The sequence below is a fragment of the Plecotus auritus genome, assembly GCF_963455305.1.
Source record: "Plecotus auritus genome assembly, chromosome: X".
Taxonomy (NCBI): domain Eukaryota; kingdom Metazoa; phylum Chordata; class Mammalia; order Chiroptera; family Vespertilionidae; genus Plecotus; species Plecotus auritus.
Genome location: NC_137784.1, coordinates 47,038,082 through 47,064,722, shown reverse-complemented (window position 1 = coordinate 47,064,722; position 26,641 = coordinate 47,038,082). Strand labels below are relative to the sequence as shown.

General features: G+C 38.5%; 2 protein-coding genes across 4 annotated transcripts in view; one reads left to right on the top strand and one right to left on the bottom strand.

Moving 5' to 3' along the window:
- Window positions 1-26,641, bottom strand: part of ZDHHC15 (zDHHC palmitoyltransferase 15) — a 441,448-nt gene that overhangs the window by 358,769 nt on the left and 56,038 nt on the right. The window lies entirely within an intron of this gene.
- LOC308239794 (large ribosomal subunit protein eL15) lies at window positions 18,785-19,483 on the top strand. Its single transcript, XM_080652624.1, has one exon. The coding sequence runs from the start codon at window positions 18,818-18,820 to the stop codon at window positions 19,430-19,432; it is 615 nt and encodes a 204-aa protein (XP_080508750.1). The 5' UTR covers window positions 18,785-18,817; the 3' UTR covers window positions 19,433-19,483.

Here is a 26,641-nt window from a genome sequence, read left to right as displayed (position 1 = left end):
AGCTGTGCACATCGGCTTTTGCATATGAATGGCCTGTCCTTTCTCCACCTAAAACCTGCCAAACTGCAGCTGGGTCAGAGAGCCCCAGAGCTTCCAAAACAAGGCCCTAGGCATGGCAGCAGCAACCTGCCTTGCTTCACAGCTAGGCCTCATCTGGGCACTTCCAAACCCCATACAAATAAGAGGAATCTGCAGATGTCTCTATAGCTCCTGCTGGGTGGCCCCAAACAATGGCTGACCTTGCACCTCCTTGAAGATCCAAGAGCTAGTGTACCCAGTGTTCAGAGTGAAACCATACCGTATTACAACTCTTCACATCCATAAGAGACACACTCAAGGGGCAGACTCAGTGAGCACCAAAGCCCCATTGAAGCAAGTCCTGCCCCATAAGAGTCTCTCCTGTGCAACAGATCTTCCTGTGTAGACACAGCTGGTCATTACAGGCAATTGTCCTGGAGGATAATTCCTCCCAGTGATACCAACAGCAATCAAGGGTTAACTACAACAAGACTGTGCAAACAGCCCACAAAGGGGTGCACCAAGAGCATCCACTTCAGGTGACTGGGGAGGCTGAGCCACTGAGCCCTATAGGATACGTACCATACAAGGCCACTCTATCAACTCAAGGAGACTTAGCAGCTACCAAGTACATAGAAACAAACACAGGGAAGCAGCCAAAATGCAGAGACAAAGAAACAAGTCACAAATGAAAGAAATGGATGAAAGCAAAATACTTGATATAGAGTTCAAAAACACATTTATAAGGTTACTCAAGAATCTTCTAGAAACCTCCGAGAAATTTAGTGAGACCCTCAAGGAATGAAAAAGGACCAATCAGAAAACAAGCATACATTGACTGAAATAAAGAATAATATACAGAGATTCAACAGCAGACTAGAGGATCCCAAGAATCAACTCAAATATTTGAAAAACCAAGAAGCAAAAAATTCCAAACTGGAAAAGCAAAAAGAAAAAAGAATCCAAAAATATGAAGATAGTGTAAGGGCCTCTGGGACAACGTCAAGCATACCAAGGTCTCAATTATGGGGGTGCCAGAAGAAGAGAGAGAGCAAGATATTGAAAACCTATTTGAAGAAATAATGACAGAAAACTTCCCCTACCTGGTGAAAGAAATAGAATTATAAGTCCAGGAAGCACAGATAACTCCAAACAAAAGGAATCCAAAGAGGACCACACCAAGACACATCATAATTAAAATGCCAAGGGCAAAAGACAAAGACAGAATCTTAAAAGCAGCAAGAGAAAAACAGTTAATTACCTACAAGGGAGTGCCCATATGACTGGCAGCTGATTTCTCAACAAAAACTATGTAGGCCAGAAGGGAGTGGCAAGAAATATTCAAAGTGATGAATAGAAAGAACCTACAACCAAGATTACTCTACCCAGCAAAGCTATCGTTTAGAATTGAAGGTCAGATAAAGAGCTTCCCAGACAAGAAAAAGCTAAAGGAGTTCATCACCACCAAGCCACTATTATATTAAATGCTGAAGGGTATTCTCTAAGAAGAGGAAGAAGAAGAAAAAAGTAAAGATAAAAAATTATGAACAACAAAGTGACAACAAATACATATCTATCAACAAGTGAACCTAAAAATCAAATGAATAAAAAACCTGATGAACAGAACAGACTGGTGAATGTAATAGAATCAGGGGCACTCAGGGGCATGGAAAGGGAGCAGACTGACAATTCTCGGGGGGAAAGGGGTTGTGGGGGTGCGGGAAGAGATTGGACAAAGAGCTTACACATACGGATGAGGTCAGTGGCGGTGGGGGGGAGGCCTGGAATGGGGAGGGAACCGGGTGGAGGGGAGCTATGGAGGGAAAAAAGAGGAACATCTGTAATAATCTGAACAATAAAGATGTGTTTTTTTTTTTTTTTTTTGAAAAAAAAAAAGCTGTAAGATAGCCTACGGGAGCTCTGGGACAACATAAAATGTAACTACATCGCCATATAGGAATACCAGAAGGGGAAGGGGAAGAGCAAGGAACAGATAACCTATTTAAAGAAATAATGACAGTCAAGAAATCAACAAAGAACAAGTATTAGCGAGGTTGTGGACAAAAGGGTACCCTAATACAATGCTGGTAGGAAAGCAGACTAGGGCAGCCACTATGGAAAACAGTATGGAGTTTCCTCAAAAAATTAAAAATGAAACTCCCATTAGACCCCATCATCCCACTTCTAGGAATATATCCTAAGAAACCTGAAACACTCATCAGAAAGTATATATGCACCCCTATGCTCATAGCAGCACATTTACAATAGCCAAGACTTGGAAACAGCCTAAGTGCCCATCAGCAGATGAGTGGATAAAAAAGTTGTGTTACATTTACACAATAGAATACTACACGACAATAAAAAAGAAAGAACTCTTACCATTAGAAACTGAATGGATGGAAGTGGAGAGTATTACACTAAGTTAAATAAGCCACTCAGAGAAATGTAAGTATCACATGATCTCACTCATAGGTGGAATCTAATGAACCAAATAACCTGATGATCAAAAATAGAATCAGATGCAACAGCATGGATGGAACTGGATAGCATTATGCTAAGTGAAATAAGCCAGGCAGAAAAAGATAATTATCACATGATATCACTCATTTGTGGAATATAATGAACAACATAAACTGATGAACAAAAATAGATCCAGAGACAGAGAAACATCGGTCAGACCATTAAACCTCAGAGGGAAGTAAGGGGAGGGTGGGGGTAAGGGGGAGAGATCAACCAAAGGAATTGTATGCATGCATGTAAGCCTAACCAATGGACACAGACAACAGGGGGGTGAGGGCATGAGGTGGGGACAGGGAGGGTAGGGGGGAATAAGGACACATATGTAATCAATAAAGAAATTAAAAAAAATAGAACCAGAGACAAAGTCCAACACACTTTTCTGATAAAAACGCTCAGCAAAGTGGGAATAGAGGGATCATACCTCAACATAATAAAAGCTATATATGATAAACCCACAGCTAACATCATACTCAATGGGCAAAAACTAAATCCATTTCCCCTAAGAACAGGAACAAGACAAGGATGCCCACTCTCACCACTCCTGTTTGACATAGTACTGGAAGTATTAGCCATTGCAATTAGACAAGAAGAAATAAAAAGCATCCAAATTTGAAAAGAAGAAATAAAGCTGTCCTTATTTGTAGATGACATGATATTGTACATAAAAAACCCAAAAGACTCCATCAAAAAACTAATAAACTTAATAAATGAATTTGGTAATGTAGCAGTATACAAAATTAATGCCAAGAAATCCATGGCATTTTTATACACCAATAGTGAACTGACAGAGAGATGAAAAAAACAATACCATTTACCATTGCACCAAAAAAATTAAGATACCTAGAAATAAACTTAACTAAGGAGGTAAAAGACCTGTACTCAGAAAACTACAGGACACTGAAAAAAGATATAGAGGAAGACATAAACAGATGGAAGAACACACCATGTTCATGGATTGGTAGAATCACCATCATTAAAATGCCCATACTAACCAAAGCAATCTATAGATTCAATGCACTCCCCATTAAAATACCAACAGTATATTCCACAGACCTAGAACAAACTCTCCAAAATTTTTTACCTGGAATAAAAAAAGAAGCAGAATAGCTGCAGCAATCCTGAGAAAGAAGAACAAAATAAGAGGGATCTCAATGCCAGATATCAAACTGTATTACAAAGCCACTGTTCTCAAAACTGCCTGTGACTTATACAAGAACAGACGTATAGACCAATGGAATAGAATAGAGAACCCAGATATCGACCCAAATCACTATGCTCAATTAATATTTGACAAAGGAGGTAAGAGCATACAATAGGGTCAAGACAGTCTCTTCAATAAATGGTGTTGGGAAAATTGGACAGATACATACAAAAAAATGAAACTAGATCACCAACTTACACCATACACAAAAATAAACTCAAAATGGATACAGGACTTAAATATAAGACGGGAAACCATAAAAATACTAGAGGAATCCTCAGGCAGCAAAATCTCAGACATATGCCAAAAGAACTTTTTCAGTGATACTGCCCCTAGGGCAATGGAAGCCAAAGAGAAAATAAACAAATGGGACTACATCAAAATAAAAAGCTTTTGCACAGCAAAAGAAACCATCAACAAAACAACAAGAAACCCCACTGTATGGGAGAACATATTTGCAAATGGTATCACTGATAAAGGTTTAATTTCCAACATCTACAGGCAGCTTATACAACTTAATAAAAGGAAGATAAAGGATCCAATAAAAAAAATGGGCAACGAACTTAAATAGATACTTTTCAAAAGAGGACATAAGGAAGGCCAAGAGACATATGAAAACATGCTCAAAGTCACAACTCATCAAAGAGATGCAAATCAAAACAACAATAAGGTTCCATTTCACACCTGTCAGAATGGCTATCATCAGCAAATCAATAAATGACAAGTGCTGGCGAGGATGCAGAGAAAAAGGAACCCTCGTGCACTGCTGGTGGGAATGCAGACTGGTGCAGCCACTGTGGAGAACAGTATGGAGTTTCCTCAAAAAACTAAAAATGGAACTCCTATTTGACCCAGTGATCCCACTTCTAGGAATATATTCCAAGAAACTGGAAACATGAATCAGAAAGGATATATGCACCCTTATGTTCATAGCAGCACAATTCACTATAGCTAAGATTTGGAAACAGCCTAAGTGCCCATCAGCAGATGAGTGGATTAAAAACCTGTGGTACATCTACACAATGGAATACTATGCTGCTGTAAAGAAAGGAGTTCTTACCATTTGCAACAACATGGATGGAGCTGGAGAGCACAATGCTAAGTGAAATAAGTCAGGCAGAGAAAGGTATATATCACATGATCTCACTCATTTGTGGAATATAATGAACAACATAAACTGATGAACAAAACAGATCCAGAGTCAGAGAAACATCATTCAGAACGTCAAACCTCAGGGAAGGTAGGGGACAGTGGGGGTAAGAGGGAGAGATCAACCAAAGGACTTATATGCATGCATATAAGCCTACTCAATGGACACAGACAACAGGGTGGTAAGGGCATGAATGGGGAGTGCGGGGTAATGGGGGAATAAGGACACATATGTAATACCTTAATCAATGAAGAAATTTTAAAAAAATAATAAATAAAAAGTAAAAATAAAAATGGAACTCTCATTTGACCCAGTGATCCCACTTCTAAGAATATATACCAAGAAAAATGAAACACCAATCAGAAAGGATATATGCATTCTTATGCTCATAACAGCATAATTTACCATAGCTAAGATTTGGAAACAGCCTAAGTGCCCATCAGCAGATTAGTGGATTAAAAAATGTGGTATATCTACACAATGAAATGCTACGCTCCAGTAAAAACGAAGGAATTCCTACGATTTGCAACAGCATGGATGGAACTGGAGAGCATTATGCTAAGCTAAATAAGTCAGTCAGGGAAAGATAAAAATCACATGATCTCACTCAGTTGTGGATTACAATGAACAACATAAATTGATGAACAAAACAGATTCAGAGACAGAGAAGTAGCAATCAGATGCTCAAACCTCAGAAGGAAGGTAGGGGAGGGTGGGAGTAAGGGGGAGAGATCAACCAAAGGACTTGTATGCATGCATATAAGCCTCACCAATGGACACAGACACCAGGGGGCTGAGGGCATGAACGGGGCTGGGGGGGGGGGGCAATGGGGGATAAGGACACATATGAAATGCCTTAATCAATAAAAATAAATAAATAAATAAATAAATAAACAAACAAACCCAGAGTCATAGTAGCATGAACAGACTGTTGAACCTCAGAGGGAAGGTGTGGAAAGTGGTGGAAAGAGATCAACCAATGAACTTGTATGCACATATGCATAACCTGTGGATACAGACAATGGGTTGGTGAAGGTGAGGGAGGACAGGACCAGAGTGGAAGAGGTTAATGGGGGAAAAAGGGGATCTGTGTAACACTTTCAACAATAAAGTTTATTTAAAAACAGAAAAAAGAAATAATGACAGAAAATTTCCCTAACTTGGTGAAGAAAAATGTCACACAATTCAGGAGGCACAGAGAGCCCCAATCAAGAGGAACACAAAGAGACCCACACCTGGACACATAATAATTAAAATGGCAAATATTAAAGACAAAGAAAGAATCTTAAAGAAAGCAAAAATAATATAAAAAATTACCTACAAAGGAGTTTCCATTAAAATGTCAGTGCCTTCTTAATAGAAACACCTCAGGCCAGAAGGAAGTGGCATGATGTACTCAAAGTAATGAAAAGCGAGGGCCTAAATCCAAGATTTCCATATCCAGTGAGGCTATCGTTTAAAATTGAAGGTAACTTTTTTCAGCAATATGACAGCTGGCTGACAGATGTGAGGGAGAGAGTGTGAGTGAGTAAAGGCATGAGAAGGAAGTGTGTGGATGTGTGTGGTGCGTGTGTGTGAGTGAGGGCCAGTTAGATCTCATAAATGTCTTGGTGGCTGATGGATCAAGTTCTCCTGGACAAAGAGCCCTTACTACCGCCACAGGAACTCCCTAGGCAGGTGCAGGTCTAGCATGGAAAAAACACCCTCTTGAAGTGGGGAACAGCAATGGATAGGAGAGCAGCCTCACCACCAACCAGACTGGCCTTGGCTACCACACCAAACCTGAGAAGTAAGCCAAATGCCAGCAGGACCTCACAAGAAACCTCCACCAAAGGCTCTAGGACCCTGCAGTGAGTCGCATGCCAGCCCTGCTGCAATCTCCGGGATTGCACAGTGACTTGCACACCAGTGGGATCACACAGGGAATATTCACTACAAGACCCAGGAACCTGAGCAAATCCACATCAGCTTCCAAGAGGAGGTTGGGGGTGAGCCATATAGTTGGACAACCAGTGTGGACAACCCATCCATCAATGGACAATAACATTCAAGACCCAACTACATCAGGAGAACCCAAATAACTCAAGGAGGGGACTTTCCTAGAAAACAATAGATCAGAAGTTCTGAAAGACTGCACCACTGGGTCCTACAAAACACGTACTATATAGAACTACCTCCAAAAAAAACTGGGTGGTATAGAAATTTGCCAAATACTACGGGGCAGCAACAATGGGGAGACAAATAAACAATCCTCAAAGGAAAGAAAAGGGGGAATCCCCAGAAAAGGAACTAAATGAAATGGAATCCAAAATTTATCAGATAAAGAATTCAAAGTAACGGCTATAAGGATACTCAGACATCTGATTGAGAATTACAGGAAACTCAATGAGAATTATAAGGAGCTGAATGAGAAATACACAAATATGGATAAGAATCAAGAGGAAATAAAGAGGATTGGTAGAATCAACATCATTAAAATGTCTGTACTACCCAAAGCAATCTATAGATTCAAAGCAATCCCCATTAAAATACCAATGGCATACTTCAAATATCTAGAACAAACTCTCTAAAAAATTCATCTGGAATAAAAAAAAAATACCCCAAATAGCTGCAGCAGTCTTGAGAAAGAAGAACTAAGTTGGAGTGATCACAATACCTGATATCAAGCTATATTACAAAGCCACTGTTCTCAAAACTGCCTGGTACTGGCACAAGAACAGACATATAGACCAATGGAACAGAACAGAGAACCCAGAAATGAACCCAAGTCGTTATGCTCAATTAATATTTGACAAAGGAGGCAAGAGCATACCATGGAGTCAAGACAATCTCTTTAATAAATGGTATTGGGAAAATTAGATAGATACCTGAAAAAAACTGAAACTAGACCACCACCAACCTACACCATACACAAAAAAAGAGTAAATGAAGAATAACATAGATGCAATAAAGAACACTGGAAGGTTTCAAGAGTAGACTAGAAGAAGCTGAGGACCAAATCAGCTAGTTAAAAGATAAGAAAGAAAAAAAAACAAAACACAACCAATCAGAGCAGCAATTGGGAAAAATAAAAAGCAGGAATAGAGTTTAAGGGAGCTTTGGGACAACATGAAATGAAGCAACATCTGCATAATAGGGGTTCCAGAGAAGAAGAGGCTGAGCAAGGAATAGAAAACCTGTTTGAAGAAATAATGACAGAAAACTTCCCTGACATAGGGAATAAAAAATTCACACAAGTCCATGAAGCACAGAGAGTCCCAAACAAGATGAACACAAAAACAGCCACACCAAGACATATCATAATTAAAATGACAACCATTAAAGAATTTTAAAGGCTGCAAGAGAGAAACAGAATGTTACCTAAAGGAGAACTCCCATTAGACAATCAGATGATTTCTCAACAGAAACATATCAGGGCAGAAAGGAGTTGCATGAAGTATACAAAGTAATGAAAAGAAAGGGACTGAATCCAAGAATACTCTATTCAGCAAGGCTATCATTCAAAACTGAAGGTGAAATCAGGAGCTTCGCAGTCAAAACAAAACAAAAAACTAAAGGAGTTGATTACAATCAAACCAGCAATGGAATAAATCCTAAAGGGACTGTTGTAAGAAGAAGAAATAGAAAGCGAGGGAGAAACACAGGCATAAAAATAAAAATATCAACAAACAGGAACTTATCAATAAATAACCTTGAATGTAAATGGATTAAATACTCCAATCAAAACACAAAGGGTAAAGAAAAAATGGCGGCGGAATAGACAGACGTGTTCCGAGCCTTGTCCCGGAGCAGAAAGAAAGAACAGCTGAGGGTCGCACTAGGAGTGTTTGTTGGCAAGTTGGGGGACAGCTGAACTCCAGAAGAAGGTGGGAGACTGCTAGATGGGGTTCCCCTGACCTGGCAGCTCCCACTGCGGCTGGGTCCCCTAACGGAGCTGCGGGCTTGGACGCGGAGTCTGCGCCATCTGGAACCGGAAAGTGGAGCTTATCGGAAGCCTGAGAATCCACAACTGCGGCACCCACGGAACAGCTGCGAGCCCCAGAACAACGCTCCCCAATTGGCGCAAACACACGGGTTCAGAGGAGCTCTACACTCCACCACGGAAAGGTCAGATTTCGCCTAGGATAAGGTGAGGTCTCTGGTCCCAGCGCGAGAGAGGAACGCGCGTTTTGCGGGAGCTGGAGGACCAGGGAAGTCTGTGCCTAGAAAAATCGGTGGCTGCTGGGGCTGGCTTGATCTGTGAATGTGGAAGGGGGTCCTCAGAGCTGCTAACAGAAGGGCTCTCTAAAAAGCAACCCATTTTGATCTGAAGTGCAGGGACACCCTAAGAATTTCAGGGGTGTGCTAGACTTACGCGCAGCCACGGAGTGCGCACACTTGGGCTTTTTCCTCTTGAAATTCTTGCTTCTGATTACTAAGCCCAATTCATAGGTTCACCCAGTTGGGGACACCCTGGGAGACTGCAGGGGAAAGTTGTTTTTCTGGAACCTGGGGATCGGAGCGGGGAGTGACCATCGGAGAGCCAGCTCTGAGGCAGCCCACTCCCACAAACGGGGGAAAGAAGGCTCTAACACTCCCTAGAGAGGCCATAGATAAAACCGGAAGTCAATCCAGAAACACTGCCACCCAGGGGCTGAATCACAAATTGACTCTTGTGTAATCAAAAATAAAGGAATACGAATTAAGACACACCGCCTGCTTAAAATCAGGACTGGTTTACATCACTGAAGAGCAGTGGAATGCAGGGAACTGCAATACTGTCCGGACTGAGAAACAGGCGTGCCAAACAGAACAACAGAGGAAGTGAATGACCTTCACTACTCCACATTTTATTTTTATTTTTTATTTTTTTATTTTCATTTTTTGCATCTTTTACTCAAGAAACTAATTTTTTTCTCACTTGATTTTACCTTTTTAATTATTACATTTTTATTTTCAATCCGTATTATTACTACTGCTATTTTATCTTTTTTTTTTTTAAGTGTCATTTTATTTTCTCTTCATTTTGTTTTGGGATTAATGTTCTACATTCTATTTTTATCTTTCCTTTAGCATCATTTTACTCTATCTCAAATCTACCTTTATGCCATCACTCTCTTCCTCACTTTTCCCTTTTCAGTGTCCTGTTTATCTTACCCCTTTCCTGCTTTAGATTTTCCCTATTCTTTCTGTTTACCCCCTTTAAAAATTTCACCCTACTTATATATCTAATCTCCAATCCCCTGCTCCAAGTCCATACACACCTCTCTCTTCGCTGTCTTAACTATCCAAAAAATTGTTTTTCTCTCTGTCCTTTTGTTGTTGTTCATTTGAATGTAGATTATATCGAATTTTTATGCTTTTTTGTGAGATTGTTTTGCTTATTCTTCTTTTGTTTATTTTTTTGTTTGTTTAGTGCTTCTGTTTTCCCTTGCCTCACTCAATATTAGTTGGTGTTGTAGTTTGTATTAATCCCCAGGTACTTGTTGCTGGCATTTGCTGGGATAAGTGATTGTTCTATTGGAGTTTTATCCCCAATATATATAGTCTGTTTCCCTTCCTCTCTTAGTCTCTTTCTTGTCTCTCTTACTTTTTTTTCTTCTTTTTTTCCCTTTTCCCAATTTCATTTTGACACCCCCTTTTTTTTTTCTTCTTCTTTATTTCTTTTTCCTCTTCTTCTTTCTCTACTATCCCCTAATTTGCCTTTCTCTGGTGGTCACCTTTATTGGAGGTTATTAATATCGTGAATACATTTCTGTTCAGTGCCTTGTGTGTTGTACCTGGTAGTGCTGTATTTTGTGCCTTTAAATCGACGCAGGAGAGAGAGAATTACATAACCAGACACCCAGAGAAGAGAGACCATGGGGAGACAAAGACACAGCCCGCATATGAAAGAAAAGCAGGCATCACCAGAAAAGGAAGTAAACGAAATGGAAGCAAGCAACCTTCCAGAAAAAGAATTCAGAGAAATGGTCATAAGGTGGCTGAAAAGAATGGAAGACAAATTTGACAATATGAGCAAGAACCAAGAGGAAATGAAGAAGAACCAAGAAGAAATGAAAAATGACATCGCTGCTGTAAAGAACTCAATAGAAAGCATCAAGAGTAGACTAGAAGAAGCAGAGGACCGCATCAGTGAGCTAGAAGACAAGATGGGAAAAAATACCCAAGTAGAGCAACTTCTAGAAAAAAAAATTAAAGGCAGGAGGAGAGCCTAAGGGAACTTTGGGACAACACGAAACAAAACAACATCCGCATAATAGGGGTTCCAGAAGGAAAGGAAGCTGAGCAAGGAATAGAAAACCTATTTGAAGAAATAATGACAGAAAATTTCCCTGATATAGAGAAGAAAAAACCCACACAAATCCAAGAAGCTCACAGAGTCCCAAGCAAAATGAACCCCAAAAGACCGACGCCAAGGCACATTATAATTAAATTGGCAAACACCAACGACAAAGTAAGAATCTTAAAAGCGGCAAGAGAGAGACAGAAAGTTACATACAAAGGAACCCCCATCAGACTAGCAACTGATTTCTCAACAGAAACTCATCAGGCCAGAAGGGAATGGAATGAAATATACAAAGTCATGCAAAGGAAGGGTCTGAATCCAAGAATACTGTACCCAGCAAGGCTGTCAATCAAAATTGAAGGTGAAATCAGAAGCTTCACAGACAAAAAAGGACTAAGGGAATTTATTACCACCAAACCAGCAATGCAAGAAATGCTAAAGGGTCTGCTGTAAAAAAAAAAAAAAAAGAAATAGGAAGCGAAGAAGGAACACAGGTGTAAAGAATAGGAATGGCGACAAATAAGTACCTATCAATAATAACTTTAAATGTAAACGGATTAAATGCCCCAATCAAAAGACATAGGGTAATGGATTGGATAAGAAAACACGACCCATATATCTGCTGTCTACAAGAAACCCACCTCAGAAAAAAAGACGCACACAGACTGAGGGTGAAGGGATGGGAAAAGGTTTTCCAGGCAAATGGAACTGAAAAAAAAGCTGGGGTAGCAATACTTATATCTGACAAATTAGATCTCAAAGTGAAGGACATAACAAGAGATAAGGAAGGCCACTTCATAATACTAAAGGGAGCAATCCAACAAGAAGAAATAACTCTGGTAAACATATATGCACCCAATACAGGAGCACCCAAATACATAAAAAAACTCCTGGAGGATATCAAGGGAGAGATTGACAGCAATACAATCATAGTAGGAGACTTCAATACCCCACTATCACCATTGGACAAATCCTCTAAACAAAAAATCAGCAAAGAAACATCAATCCTAAATGACTCACTAGACCAGATGGAATTAATTGACATCTTCAGAACATTTCACCCCAAAGCCACAGAATATACATTCTTCTCAAGTGCACATGGGTCATTTTCAAAGATAGACCATATGTTGGGACATAGGCAAAGTCTCTTCAAATTCAAGAAGATAGAAATCATATCAAGCATCTTCTCAGACCACAGTGGCATAAAACTGGAAATCAACTACAATAAAAACAACCCAAAGAAATCAAACACATGGAGACTAAACAGCATGCTATTAAACCATGACTGGGTTACCAGAGAGATCAAAGAAGAAATAAAAAACATCATGACAACAAATGACAATGAAAACACTACAATCCAAAATCTATGGGACACAGTGAAAGCAGTCTTGAGAGGGAAGTTCATAGCTCTACAAGCCTACTGCAAAAAACAAGAAACAGGGGTAATAAATTACCTAACCCAACAACTCAAAGAGTTAGAAAAAGAGCAACAAGAAAAGCCCAGTGTAAGCAGAAGGAAGGAAATAATAAAGATCAGAGCACAGATAAACGACATAGAGACCAAAGAAACAATACAAAAGATCAACAAAACCAAGAGCTGGTTCTTTGAAAGGATAAACAAGATTGATGAACCTCTAGCCAGGCTCACCAAGAAGCAAAGAGAGAGGACCCAAATAAACAAAATCAGAAATGAAAGAGGTGAAATAACAACAGATCCCGCCGAAATACAAAGGATTGTTAAAAAATACTATGAACAACTCTATTCCAACAAACTGGACAACCTGGAGGAAATGGACATATTCCTAGAAAAATATAACCTTCCAAAACTCAATCAGGAAGAATCTAAACAGCTCAATATGCCAGTAACTATGGAAGAAATTGAAGCAGTCATCAAAGAGCTTCCGGCAAACAAAAGCCCGGGGCCAGACGGCTTCACAGGAGAGTTTTACCAAACATTCAAGGAAGAACTAAAACCTATCCTCCTCAGACTATTCCAAAAAATTCAAGAGGAAGGAACACTTCCAAGCTCCTTCTATGAAGCCAGCATCACCCTAATACCAAAACCAGATAAAGACAACACAATGAAAGAGAATTACAGGCCAATATCCCTCATGAATGTAGATGCCAAAATCCTCAACAAAATTCTAGCAAATCGGATCCAGCAGTACATCAGAAAGATCATACACCATGACCAAGTAGGGTTTATCCCAGGAATGCAAGGATGGTTCAATATCCGAAAATCAATAAATGTGATACATCACATAAACAAATTGAAAGATAAAAATCACATAGTCATATCAATTGATGCAGAAAAAGCATTTGACAAAATCCAACACCCTTTCTTGATAAAAACTCTCAACAAGGTGGGAATAGAAGGATCATACCTCAACATAATAAAAGCTATATATGATAAACCCACAGCTAACATCATACTCAATGGGCAAAAACTAAAACCATTTCCCCTAAGAACAGGAACAAGACAGGGATGCCCACTCTCACCACTCCTGTTTGACATAGTACTGGAAGTATTAGCCATTGCAAGTAGACAAGAAGAAGAAATAAAAGGCATCCAAATTGGAAAAGAAGAAGTAAAGCTGTCCTTATTTGCAGATGACATGATATTGTACATAAAAAACCCGAAAGACTCTATCAAAAAACTAACAGACTTAATAAATGAATTCGGCAAGGTAGCAGGATACAAAATTAACGCCAAGAAATCTATGGCATTTCTATACACCAACAGTGAACTTACAGAAAGAGAGACTAAAAAAGCAATCCCATTTTCCATCGCACCAAAAAAATTAAGATACTTAGGAATAAACCTAACCAAGGAGGTAAAAGACCTATATGCGGAAAACTACAGGACACTGAAAAAAGAGATAGAGGAAGATGTAAACAGATGGAAGAACATACCATGTTCATGGATTGGTAGAATCAACATCATCAAAATGTCCTTACTACCCAAAGCAATCTATAGATTCAATGCACTCCCCATTAAAATACCAACAGCATATTTCACAGACCTAGAAAGAACTCTCCAAAAATTCATCTGGAATAAAAAAAGACCCCGAATAGCCACAGCAATCCTGAGAAAGAAGAATAAAGTAGGAGGGATCTCAATACCAGATTTCAAGCTGTATTACAAAGCCACTGTTCTCAAAACAGCCTGGTACTGGCACAAGAACAGACATATAGATCAATGGAATAGAATAGAGAATCCAGATATCGACCCAAACCAATATGCACAATTAATATTTGACAAAGGAGGGTTGAGCATACAATGGAGTCAAGACAGTCTCTTCAATAAATGGTGTTGGGAAAATTGGACAGATACATGCAAAAAAATGAAACTAGATCACCAACTTACACCATACACAAAAATAAACTCAAAATGGATACAGGACTTAAATATAAGACGGGAAAACATAAAAATACTAGAGGAATCCACAGGCAGCAAAATCTCAGATATATGCCAAAAGAACTTTTTCAGTGATACTGCCCCTAGGGCAATGGAAGCCAAAGAGAAAATAAACAAATGGGACTACATCAAAATAAAAAGCTTTTGCACAGCAAAAGAAACCATCAACAAAACAACAAGAAACCCCACTGTATGGGAGAACATATTTGCAAATGGTATCACTGATAAAGGTTTAATTTCCAACATCTACAGGCAGCTTATACAACTTAATAAAAGGAAGATAAATGATCCAATAAAAAAATGGGCAACGGACCTAAATAGAATCTTTTCGAAAGAAGACAGAAGGAAGGCCAAGAGACACATGAAAACATGCTCAAAGTCACTAATTATCCGAGAGATGCAAATCAAAACGACAATGCGATACCATCTCACACCTGTCAGAATGGCTATCATCAACAAATCAACAAACGACAAGTGTTGGCGAGGATGCGGAGAAAAAGGAACCCTCGTGCACTGCTGGTGGGAATGCAGACTGGTGCAGCCACTGTGGAGAACAGTATGGAGTTTCCTCAAAAAACTGAAAATGGAACTCCCATTTGACCCAGTAATCCCACTCCTAGGAATATATCCTAAGAAACCAGAAACACCAATCAGAAAGGATATATGCACCCCTATGTTCATAGCAGCACAATTTACAATAGCTAAGATTTGGAAACAGCCTAGGTGCCCGTCAGCAGATGACTGGATCAGAAAACTATGGTACATCTACACAATGGAATACTATGCTGCCATAAAAAAGAAGGAATTACTACCATTTGTAGACACCTGGATGGAATTAGAGAACATTATGCTAAGTGAAATAAGCCAGTCAATGAAAGAAAAATACCACATGATCTCACTCATTTAGGGATAATGAAAAACATTATAAACTGATGAACCAAAAGATAGTTACAGAGGCAGTAAAGCATCAAACAGAGTGTCTAATTACAGCGGTAAGGTTAGGGAGAGGTGGGGGAAATAAGAGATCAACTGAAGGACTTGTATGCATGCATATAAGAGTAACCAACGGATGCAAAACATTGGGGGGTGAGGGCAGGTATGGGAGTGGGGTGGGGGGGGCAATGGTAAGATATGTACACATATAATACCTTAATAAAAATTTGAAAAAAAAAATAAAAAAAATAAAGATAAAAAAAAAAAAAAACACAAAGGGTAGCTGAATGGATAAGAAAACATGACCCATACATAATGCTGTCTACAGAAGACCCATCTCAGAACAAAAAGACTCACACAGAATGAAAGTGAAGGGATAAGAATAAATTCTTCAGGCAAATGGAAATGAAAAAAAAAAAAAGCTGGGGTAACAATACGTATATCTGACAAAATAGACCTCAAAGTGAAGGCCATAACAAGAGATAAGGAAGGCCACTTCATAATACTAAAGGGACCAATAAAACACAAGAATATAACTCTGGTAAACATATATGCACCAAATACAGGAGCATTCAAATACATTAAAAAAACTTCTGGAAGATATCAAGGGAGAGATCACCAGCAATACAATCATAGCAGAGAACTTTAATTCCCCATTGACATCACTGGATAAATCTTCTAGACAAAACATCAATAAGGAAAGGGCAATCATAATCAACTCACTAGATCTGTTGCCCTTTGGGACAGCACGGATGGACCAGTAAAATATTATGCTAAGTGAAATAAGCCACCCTGAAAAAGACAACTTTAACATGATCTTACTTATTCATGGAATCTAATGAACTAAATGAATTGATAAACAAAATAAGACCTAAAGCATGAAGGCATGTAACAGATTGACATACTTCGATGTAAGGTTGGTGGGATGAGAAGAGATAAACCAAAGAACTTATAAACTAATAGGCATAGCCCATGGATATAGGTAATAGAGGAATGATGACAAGGGTGTGTGGGTAGGGGGAGGGAGATAAATGGAATATTATTAACAATAAAATGTTTATTTTAAAAAAACACAATGGACTTAGAATGAAGGGATGGGAAAAATTTTTCCAGGAAAATGGAAATGAAAAAAAAAAATGGGGGTAGCAATACTGATATCTGACCAAATAGACTTCAAAGTGAAGATCATAAGAAGAAATCATTAAGGCCAGTTCATAATACTAAAGAGATCGATACAACAAGAGGATATAACTCTGGAAAATATATATGAACCCAATACAGGAGCACCAAATATATAAAAATAACTTATGGAGGATATCATGAGAGAGAGAGATGGACAGAAAATACAATCCTATTAGGGTACTTTTAAACTCCACTGATATCACTGGATAGATCTTCCAGAGAAAAAAATCAATAAAGAAACAGCTACCCTAAACAAAACACTAGATCAGACAGAATTAATTGATATTTTGAGAACATTTCACCCCAAAGCTACAGAATATATATTATTCTAAAGTGCACATGGGACATTTCACAGATAGACTACATCAGTGGTCGGCAAACTGCGGCCCGCGAGCCACGGTTTGCCGCTCTGTTGACTAATGAGTTTGCCGACCACTGGACTACATGATAAAAGACACAAATTAAGTCTCTACAAGTTCAAAAGATTTAAATCATATAAAGCACCTTCTGAGATCACAATGGCATGAAGTTAGAAATCAACTACAATATAAACACTAAAAAATTTTAACCACATGGAGGCTAAATAGCATGGTATTAAACAATGAATGGGTTACCAAAAAGATCAAAAGAAATAGAAAACATCCTGGAAACAAATGAAAATGAACACACAACAACCCAAAATCTATGGGACACAGTGAAAGCAGTCCTGAGAGGGAAGGTCATAGCACTACAGGTCTACCTCAAAAAACAAGAAATACTTTTCATAAGTTGTCTAACCCTACAACTTAAAGAATTAGACATTTAACAATTAAAAATCACAGAGTAAGTAGAAGGAAGAAAATAATAAAGATCAGAGCAGAAATAAATGACATAGAGACTGAAGAAACAATACAAAAGATCAATAAAATGAAGAGCTCTTCCTTTGAAAAGATAAATAAGATTATTGAACCTCTAGCCAGACTCACCAAGAAACAAAGAGAGAGGGCCCAAATAAATAAATTCAGAAATGAAAGAGGTGAAGTAACAAATCACCCCAAATAAATACAGAGGATCGTGAAAAAAAAATACTATGAACAACTCTGTTCGAACAAACTGGGCAAACTGGATGAAATGGACATATAACTGGAAAAATACAATCTTCCAAAACTCAGTCAAGAAGAACCAGAAAACCAAGATAGGCTAATAATTACTGATGAAATGGAAACAGTAATAAATAAACTTCCAGCAAACAAAAGCCCTGGGCCAGATGGCTTCAACAGAGAAGTTTCAACAAAGAATCAAAGAGCTTACACCTATTTCCCTAGAACTCTTCCAAAAAAATTCAAGAGGAGGGACCAGTTCCAAGCTCTTTCTCTGAGGCCAGCATTACCCTAATTACAGAACTAGATAAAGACACTTCAAAGACAGAGAATTACAAGCCAATATCCCTGATGAACATAGACACTAAAATCCTCAACAAAATTTTAGCAAATTGGATCCAACAATACATTAAAAAGATGATACACCATGACCAAGTGGGATGTATTCTTGGGATGCAAGGCTGGTACAATATCCGCAAATCAAAAAAATATGATACAGCACATTAAGAGATTGCAAGACAAAAATTACATGATCATATCAATTGATGCAGAAAAAGCATTTGACAAAATCCAACACCTTTTTTCATAAAAACTCTCAGCAAAGTGGGAATAGAGGGATCATACGTAAACATAATAAAAGCCATACATAAATGACAAACCTACAGCCAATATTATGTTCAAAGGGGAAAAAGTAAAAGCATTTCCTCTACTAGATGAAGACAGGGATGCCCACTTCCACCACTCCTATTCCACATAGTACTGGATGTGCTACCTAGAGCATCAGATAAGATGAAGAAATAAAAAGCAACCAAATTGGAAAGGTGGAAGTAAAACTGTCATTTTTCGCAGATGACATGATATTATACATAGAAAACCCTAAAGATGCCATCAGAAATCTGCTTGGTTTAATAAATGAATTAGGCTATGTAGCAAGATACAAAATTAACACCCAAAAATCTATGGCATTTTTTAGACACCAGTAGTGAACTCTCAGAAAGAGAAACTAAAGCTTTTTTTCCGTCTGGCCGCAGCCATCAGGTAAACCAAGATGGGCGCTTACAAGTACATCCAGGAGCTATGGAGGAAGAAGCAGTCCGATGTAATGCGCTTCCTTCTCAGGGTGCGCTGCTGGCAGTACCGCCAGCTCTCTGCGCTCCACAGGGCCCCCCGCCCCACCCGGCCCGACAAAGCGCGCAGGCTGGGCTACAAGGCCAAGCAAGGTTATGTCATATATCGGATTCGCGTGCGCCGTGGTGGCCGCAAGCGCCCTGTTCCTAAGGGTGCGACCTACGGCAAGCCTGTCCATCACGGCGTTAACCAGCTAAAGTTTGCTCGAAGTCTTCAGTCTGTTGCCGAAGAGCGAGCTGGACGCCACTGTGGGGCTCTGAGAGTCCTGAATTCTTACTGGGTTGGTGAAGATTCCACGTACAAATTCTTTGAGGTTATCCTCATTGATCCATTCCATAAAGCTATCAGAAGAAATCCTGACACCCAATGGATCACCAAACCAGTCCACAAGCACAGGGAGATGCGAGGGCTGACATCTGCGGGCCGCAAGAGCCGTGGCCTTGGGAAGGGCCACAAGTTCCACCACACTATTGGTGGTTCTCGCCGTGCAGCTTGGAGAAGGCGCAATACTCTCCAGCTCCACCGTTACCGCTAATATAAGTAATGTTTGTAAAATTCTTACCTAATAAACAATTTAGGACAGTCACGTCTGCTTAAAAGTGTTCTTTAATTTGTTAAAACTAGTCTGCAGATTGTCTTATGAATGCATTGTCACATTATAAAAGTTAAAGTGCAATAATGTTTGAAGACTATAAGTGATGGTGTGTCTCGTTACTCATAAGATAGACGCTTTTGTCTTGGCTTTATGTCAGCGATTTTCAACCTTTTTCATCTCATGGCACACATAAACTAATTACTAAAATTCTGCAGCACACCAAAAAGTATTGTTTTGCCAATCTGACCAAAAATAGGTATTTTGACCCATTCTTTTTTAACTTGACAATCGAAGGGGGCTAGAGGTTAAGTGCCCCTGACTAGTCAGGTACTGCATGTTTTAAAAATAGTGTCCCGCCAGTGTGCCACAGTATACTGATTGAAAATCGCTGCTTTATCTTACTAGGGAGTTTCCTATGTCAGTGTTTGGTATAGGTGTAAAATTCTGTGAAAGAGTGCAAAACTAGCCAGTAGATTTGTTGGTGCATGTGATGAAACCTACAGCTTTATTAGGGTAATGGCAATGCTCTCTGCTTGTTTACTCTCAAGGGGCTGTTTTTTGGAGTTTGCATTTTGCTTGGAAATGTGAAAGATAACCTAATCCATTCTCATGGTCTGTGCAGAAAAATGAAAGTTAAGTAGGGGGTTCACATTTTTTAGATTAACCCAATAAACCGCTGCTTCTGAAAGAAGAAAAGTTAAAAAGAATGCCACCATTTTTTAGGAGAATTGAATGATCCTGTTGAAAGAGGGTTCTCTTAAACATCCTAGTTTACCTAAACAAAACTGGCTTGGTCTCCATAGTACCACTCACTTTCACATCAAAAGCTAGAAGCCCTGACTGAATCCCATGACTGAATTTCATGCAAAGTAGTAATAGTAATTACGTTGGTGTGTATTGAAACTGATGGAAATTGAACAAATGAGAAGGGAATTAACTTTTAAGGTATGTTGTGTTATAACTATTATGAATCCGTTAGCCACCTTAAGGGAGGAAATACAGTTGACTTTATTTAAGGGTATTTGGCTTAGTCCATTTAGTCTTATAAGTCATCTTGGGCCAACCCACTACATCCATTATTCCTATAATGTTACTGAGAATAGTCATGTATTGGTGTCAATACAAGTTTAAGGTTTCCAGTCTAACCTTGGGCATTGTCTACAATTATTTTTCTCATCCTTGGGCAAACTACCTTCAAAATCCTTACCATTCCACAAACTTTCCAGGCCTTCAATTGTGCCCATCTTAATGTTAAATCATACCACCACGTTATGTTTGCCTCTTGTTTTACAATAAACCAGGCTTCTGTTTCCCAGGGTGAATCTGAGCGTGCAGGAAATATAGAAGAGGAATTGGCTCCAATTTCCAATTCTGGGTTTGCTGACTTAAAGGTAGTTTGGTTCTAAAATCCTAATTGCTGGTTTCCTTTTTTAACCAATTTTTCTTATTTTCTTCATGGGTCTTAGAAGGCTTGGTTAAATGATTTCCAGAAAACATGTAGCAAACTCATAAAACCTCTTTAAGACCTAAATTACTTTCCACTCAGATCTCAAACCATCTATTTTGTATGTAGAGGTTGTTCAACTAAAGGAATAAATGTCTGTTAAACTAAAAAAAAAAAAAAAAAAAAAAAAAAAAAAAAAAAAAAGAAAGAGAAACTAAAAAAAAAAAAAAAAAAAAAAAAAAAAAAAAAAAAAAAAAAAAAAATCCCATTTATCGTTGCAACAAAAAATTAAGATACTTAGGAATAAACTTAACCAAGGAGGTAAACAACTTGTACTCAGAAAACTACAGGACATTGAAAAAAAAGATAGAGGAAAATACAAACAAGTGGAAGAATATATTGTGTTCATGGATTGGCAGAATGAACATCCTTAAAATATCCATACTACCCAAAGCAATCTATAGATTAAATGCAATCCCTATTAAAATACCAATGGCACATTTCACAGACCTAGAACAACTGCTCCAAAAATTTGCGTGGAAGCAAAAAAGACCCCAAATAGTGGCTGCAATCTTGAGAAAGAAGAACAAAGTTGGAGGGAACACAATACCAGATATTAAGTTATACTACACAGCCATTCTATTCAAAACAGCCTGGTATTGGCACAAGAACAGGCACATAAACCAACGGAACAGAAAAGAGAACCAGAAATCAATCCAAGCCATTATTTTCAATTAATATTTGACAAAGGAGGCAAGAACATATAATGGAGTCAAGACAGTCCCTCCAACAAATGGTTTTGGGAAAATTGGACAGGTACATGCAAAAAAAATGAAACTAGACTACCAACTTACCCCATACACACACATACACACACACACACAAAAAAAAAAAAAAACTCAAAATGGCTAATAGACTTAAATGTAAGATGTGAAACCATAAAAATCTTAGAAGAAACCATGGGCCGCAAAATCTCAAACATCTCTCATAGCCATATGTTTACTGATACAGTTCCTAGGACAATGGAAACTAAAGAGAAAATAAACAAATGGGACTACATCAAAATAAAAAGTTCCTGCACAACAAAAGAAACCATCAACAAAATAACAAGAAAGCCCACTGCATGGGGGAACAAACTGCCAATGATACATCTGATAAGGTGTTAGTTTCCAAAATATACAGGGAACTCATACAAGTTAATAAAAGGAAGACAAATGATCCAATTAAAAAATGGGCAGATGACATAAAGACAGTTCTCCGAAGTGGACATACAGAAGTCCAAGAAGCATATGAAAAAGTGCTCAAAGTTACTAATCATATAAGAGATGCAATCAAAACTCCAAAGAGGTATCACCTCACACCTGTCAGAAGGCTATCATCAACAAATTAACAAACAACAAGTTTTGGCTATCATCAACAAATCAACAAACAAGTGTTGGCGAGGATATGGAGAAAAGGGAACCCTAGCACACTGCTGATGGGAATGCAGATTGGTGGAGCCACTGTGGAAAACTTTATGGAATTTCCTCAAAAAATTAAAAATGGAACTCCCATTTGACCTAGCCATCCACTTTTAGGAGTATATTCTAAGAAATCAGAAACATCAATTAGAAAAGATATATACACCCCTATGTTCATAGCAGTGCAATATACAATAGTTAAGACTTGGAAACAGCCCAAGTGCCCATCAGCAGATGAGTGGATAAAAAGATTGTGGTACATTTACACAAGGGAATACTACATGACAGTAATAAAGAAAGAACTCTTACCATTTGTAACAGCATGGATGGACCTGGGAAGTATGCTAAGTGAAATATACTAGTCAGGGAAATATAAGTATCACATGATCTCACTCATATGTGGAATCCGGTGAACAAAATAAACTGATGAACAAAATAGATCCAGAGACACTGAAGCATGGAACAGACTGTCATTCTGTGCTAGACATTAGTTAGACAGGGCACTTGACCCTCATTGGGAAGGTAGGGGAGGCTGGGTGATATGTGAAGAGATCAACCATAAAAACTTGTATGCATATATACATAACCCATGGACACTGACAATAGGATGGTGAATGGCTGGGGTGGGGGGGAGCAGGGGCGGGCTATAAGATGTCAATGGTGGAACAAGGGCGACATATTTAATACTTTCAACAATAAAGATTAAAAAACAAAATAAATAAAAAAAGAAAAGAAATGATGATGGTGATGATCATGATGTCCATGTTGACAAACCAGACTGGCAGCATTGGAATGGAGTGGGTTTCCCATTCCAAACATCTGGAAATGTTGTAGAAGATATTTAGACATTAGTTAGGCAGGGCACTTGACTTTTAAAGTCCTTTTTACTCCTAAAATCTGTAAGGAGTCAATAAGTTCAAGGGAAACTATTTTCTTGCAAAATTCTCTGTTGGAAGTTACACATTTCTTAGAAAAAAAAGAGGGCCTTTATTCAAAAACATTGTGGCACTTGGTAATCTTGCCTTTCCTTCATTTTTCTAATATTGCCCTTTGTGTTATTGAAGTAATAGTCTAAGAAAACTTCAGTTATATTTTAAATGAAACTATTATAGCCATACAAAACTCTTACAAAATGAATCTTTTAGTATGAATCTCTTGGCCATTCTGTTTTTAGTCTAAAAATGTATACTGTTAGTCTCTGAAAAAAATAGCAGAGTATGGAATTCCAGGTTTTTGTCCTTTCCCAAAAGCCATGTTTGAAGTGGCAAAAACTGTTAGAATCAACTTTTGACGAACTGTGGAGTCTAGTAAAAAATGTACAATAATCAAGAGGGAAACCTTGATGAAGAAAGGAGCTGTTTCTTTTTGGTAAGAGAATGATACAATATTTTCAATTGCCTGCCTACTATCCTCCACACCCAAGATCTGGAGAGTATGTGTGAATAGCCTAGTGCAGGTAGCCAATGCGAGGGAGCAATATAGCATACAATTCTCCAATTGTGGTTGTGAGTCTTGAATCCTTGGTGGCTCCCTCAACGACTTCTCTGTGTTTTGTCTGTCAGAGCATTCCCAAGCTTGGGGTAGCTTTTTCTGAAAGCATTTATAAGCACAGCTGTTGACTGCAGCAGCCCCCATGAAGCACAGGACAACATTTGAAACAGAACATTTACAGAATAAAAAACTTGGAAAGGAAGACATTGAGTAGAAGGTTGGTAGAGAAATAAATGTTTAAAAACTACCATGTGTAATAAATTGAGAAGGGCATACCCACTAGAATGGTGGGATGCATGGTCATAAAAGGGCTGAGTTTTCATCTCTAACTGACTTTCGGGCACTGCAAAGCATGGAATAAATACTAAGGCAGTCTTAAATAGACTGGAAGAAGTTGAAGGAGTGCTCCCAACCCAGAGCTAATCTGCAAAGTCTGGGAGAGTATATTTTTTCTACCTTTCTATTTCTTATATGACTCATCAAATGACTAACTGAACAAAAGTTTAAGGAACAGAGATTTTTGAGGCCACAAATAACAAGAATAATCTTTAATACAGAAAAGTTACTGAACAAGCAAACAACTCACAACAGGCAACAGAAACAATCTGCCTTCACCACCAGGGGGAAGAATATGATTTCTATTTCCATAGGTAAATATAAAAGCCAGTAGTATTGCATATTTGGTTTTCCACTCTTATTTACTATATGATTTATAAAACAATAATGATAAATCTATGCTAATAGGCACACAATGTTTAAAGATGCAATTCATGAAAATAACAACATAAAGTGGGGACTGGAGCTGTGAAGAAGCAGGACTTTGTATATTATTAAACTAAGGTGATATTCATTCAAATTTTATTACTATAAAATTAACATGTTAATTGTAATACACTGGATAAGCACTACAAAACAAACATATATATATGAAAAGAAAGTACCCGGCTGCTGTGGGTCAGTGGTTGAGCATGGACCTATGAACTAGGAGGTCACAGTTCAATTCTGTCTGGGCATATGCCTGGGTTGTGGGCTCGATCCCCAGTGGGGCATGCAGGAGGCAGTCAATCAGTGATTCTCTCTCATCATTGATGTTTCTAGCTCTCTCTCCCTCTCTGAAATCAATAAAAATAATTTTTAAAAAGAAAGGAAAGCAAAATAGATACACTACCAATAATTAATCAAATAACATTTCAATAAAATAATGAGCTATCACTACACACATATTAGAATGGCAAAACTCTAAAATACTTAAAATACCAAATGGTGACAAGTATGTGGAGTAATAGAAACTCTCATTTATTGCTGGTAAGAATGCAAAATGGTTTAGCAGCTTTGGAAGACAGGTTTTCAAAGATATCCATGTAAATCGTAACCAAAAGAGAGCTAGGGTGGCTATGATAAGATATAATAGAATTTATGTTAAAAATTGATATGAGACAATGGAGGATATCATCTATACACTGAGTGGCCAGATTATTATGATCTCTGAATGCATAATAATCTGGCCACTCAGTGTATATCCTAGATAATAAGAGGCTAATATGCAAATTGTCCCCTCGACCAGGAGTTCGACCAGCAGGCAGGCCAGCCAACTGCCCATGTCCCCTCCCCCTGGCCAGGCTGGCCAGACCCCACCCATGCATGAATTCATGCACCGGCCCTCTAATATATATATATTCTGAGTGGCCAGATTATTATGCGTTCAGAGATCATAATAATCTGGCCACTTGGTGTATATATAAAAGACTAAGTGTCCATTCCACTGGTAGTTATGATGCGCACTGACCACCAGAGGGCAGACAAGGCAGGAGCTGCCATGATGCGCACTGGCTATTTAAAAATAAATGGCACCACGGACCAGGCGCCGACAAATCAACACTCGGCTTTCCCCAAGTGGGACACAGGCCCCGCCACCACCCCAGAGTGACACCCCATCAAATCGCAGCCAGTGCTGCCAAGACCCCATCGTGCAAAACGTGGCCCACAGCCCAGCCCAGCCCAGAAATGGTGGCTGTGGTCACCGTAAAAGACTTCATGTATCAACACCCGGCTTCCTCTCCCTAGCGACTAACCTCCTTGGATTTTCTTCAGCCCAGCAAGCTGACTTGCTTTATAGCCAGGTGCAAACATTTTACAGTTTAACCAAATGTTTGTGAAGCATTTTCCCATGCTTCATCTCATTTGATCCTCATAGAAGTCCTGGAGTAGGTAGATAGGAGACTCAGTAGGATCTATTTTCTTTTCATTAGCAAGACGTGAATAGTGATATTAAAATATTTCTTCTAATTAATTTCCTTTCAATATGCATGAATCCATGCACCAGGACACTAGTATATGGATAAAGAGGCTAATTCATCATGATGACATAACAATTACAAACATATATATGCCTAACAACAGAGTCCTAAATTATAGGAAGCAAACTTTGACAGAATTGAAGGAAGATGAAAAGAGTATTAAAATATTAGCTGGCGACTTCAATACCCACTCTCAACAATGGATATAACTACTAGACAGAAGATCATTAAGAAAATAGAGGACTGGACAACATTTTAAACAATTTAGACGTAACAGACATATGTAGAACACTGGACCCAAAAACAAAATACATATTTTTCAAATAAATATGGAACATTATCCAGTATAGGCTATATGTGAGACCACAAAATAAATCTCAAAAAATTTAAAAGACAAATAATACAAAGTTTCTTCTCTGACAATGAAATTAAACTAGAAATGAGTAACAATAAAAAA

What these genes read in the sequence shown, in the direction of transcription:
- LOC308239794 (XM_080652624.1), top strand. Translation starts at nt 18,818, where the DNA reads ATGGGCGCTTACAAGTACATCCAGGAGCTATGGAGGAAGAAGCAGTCC.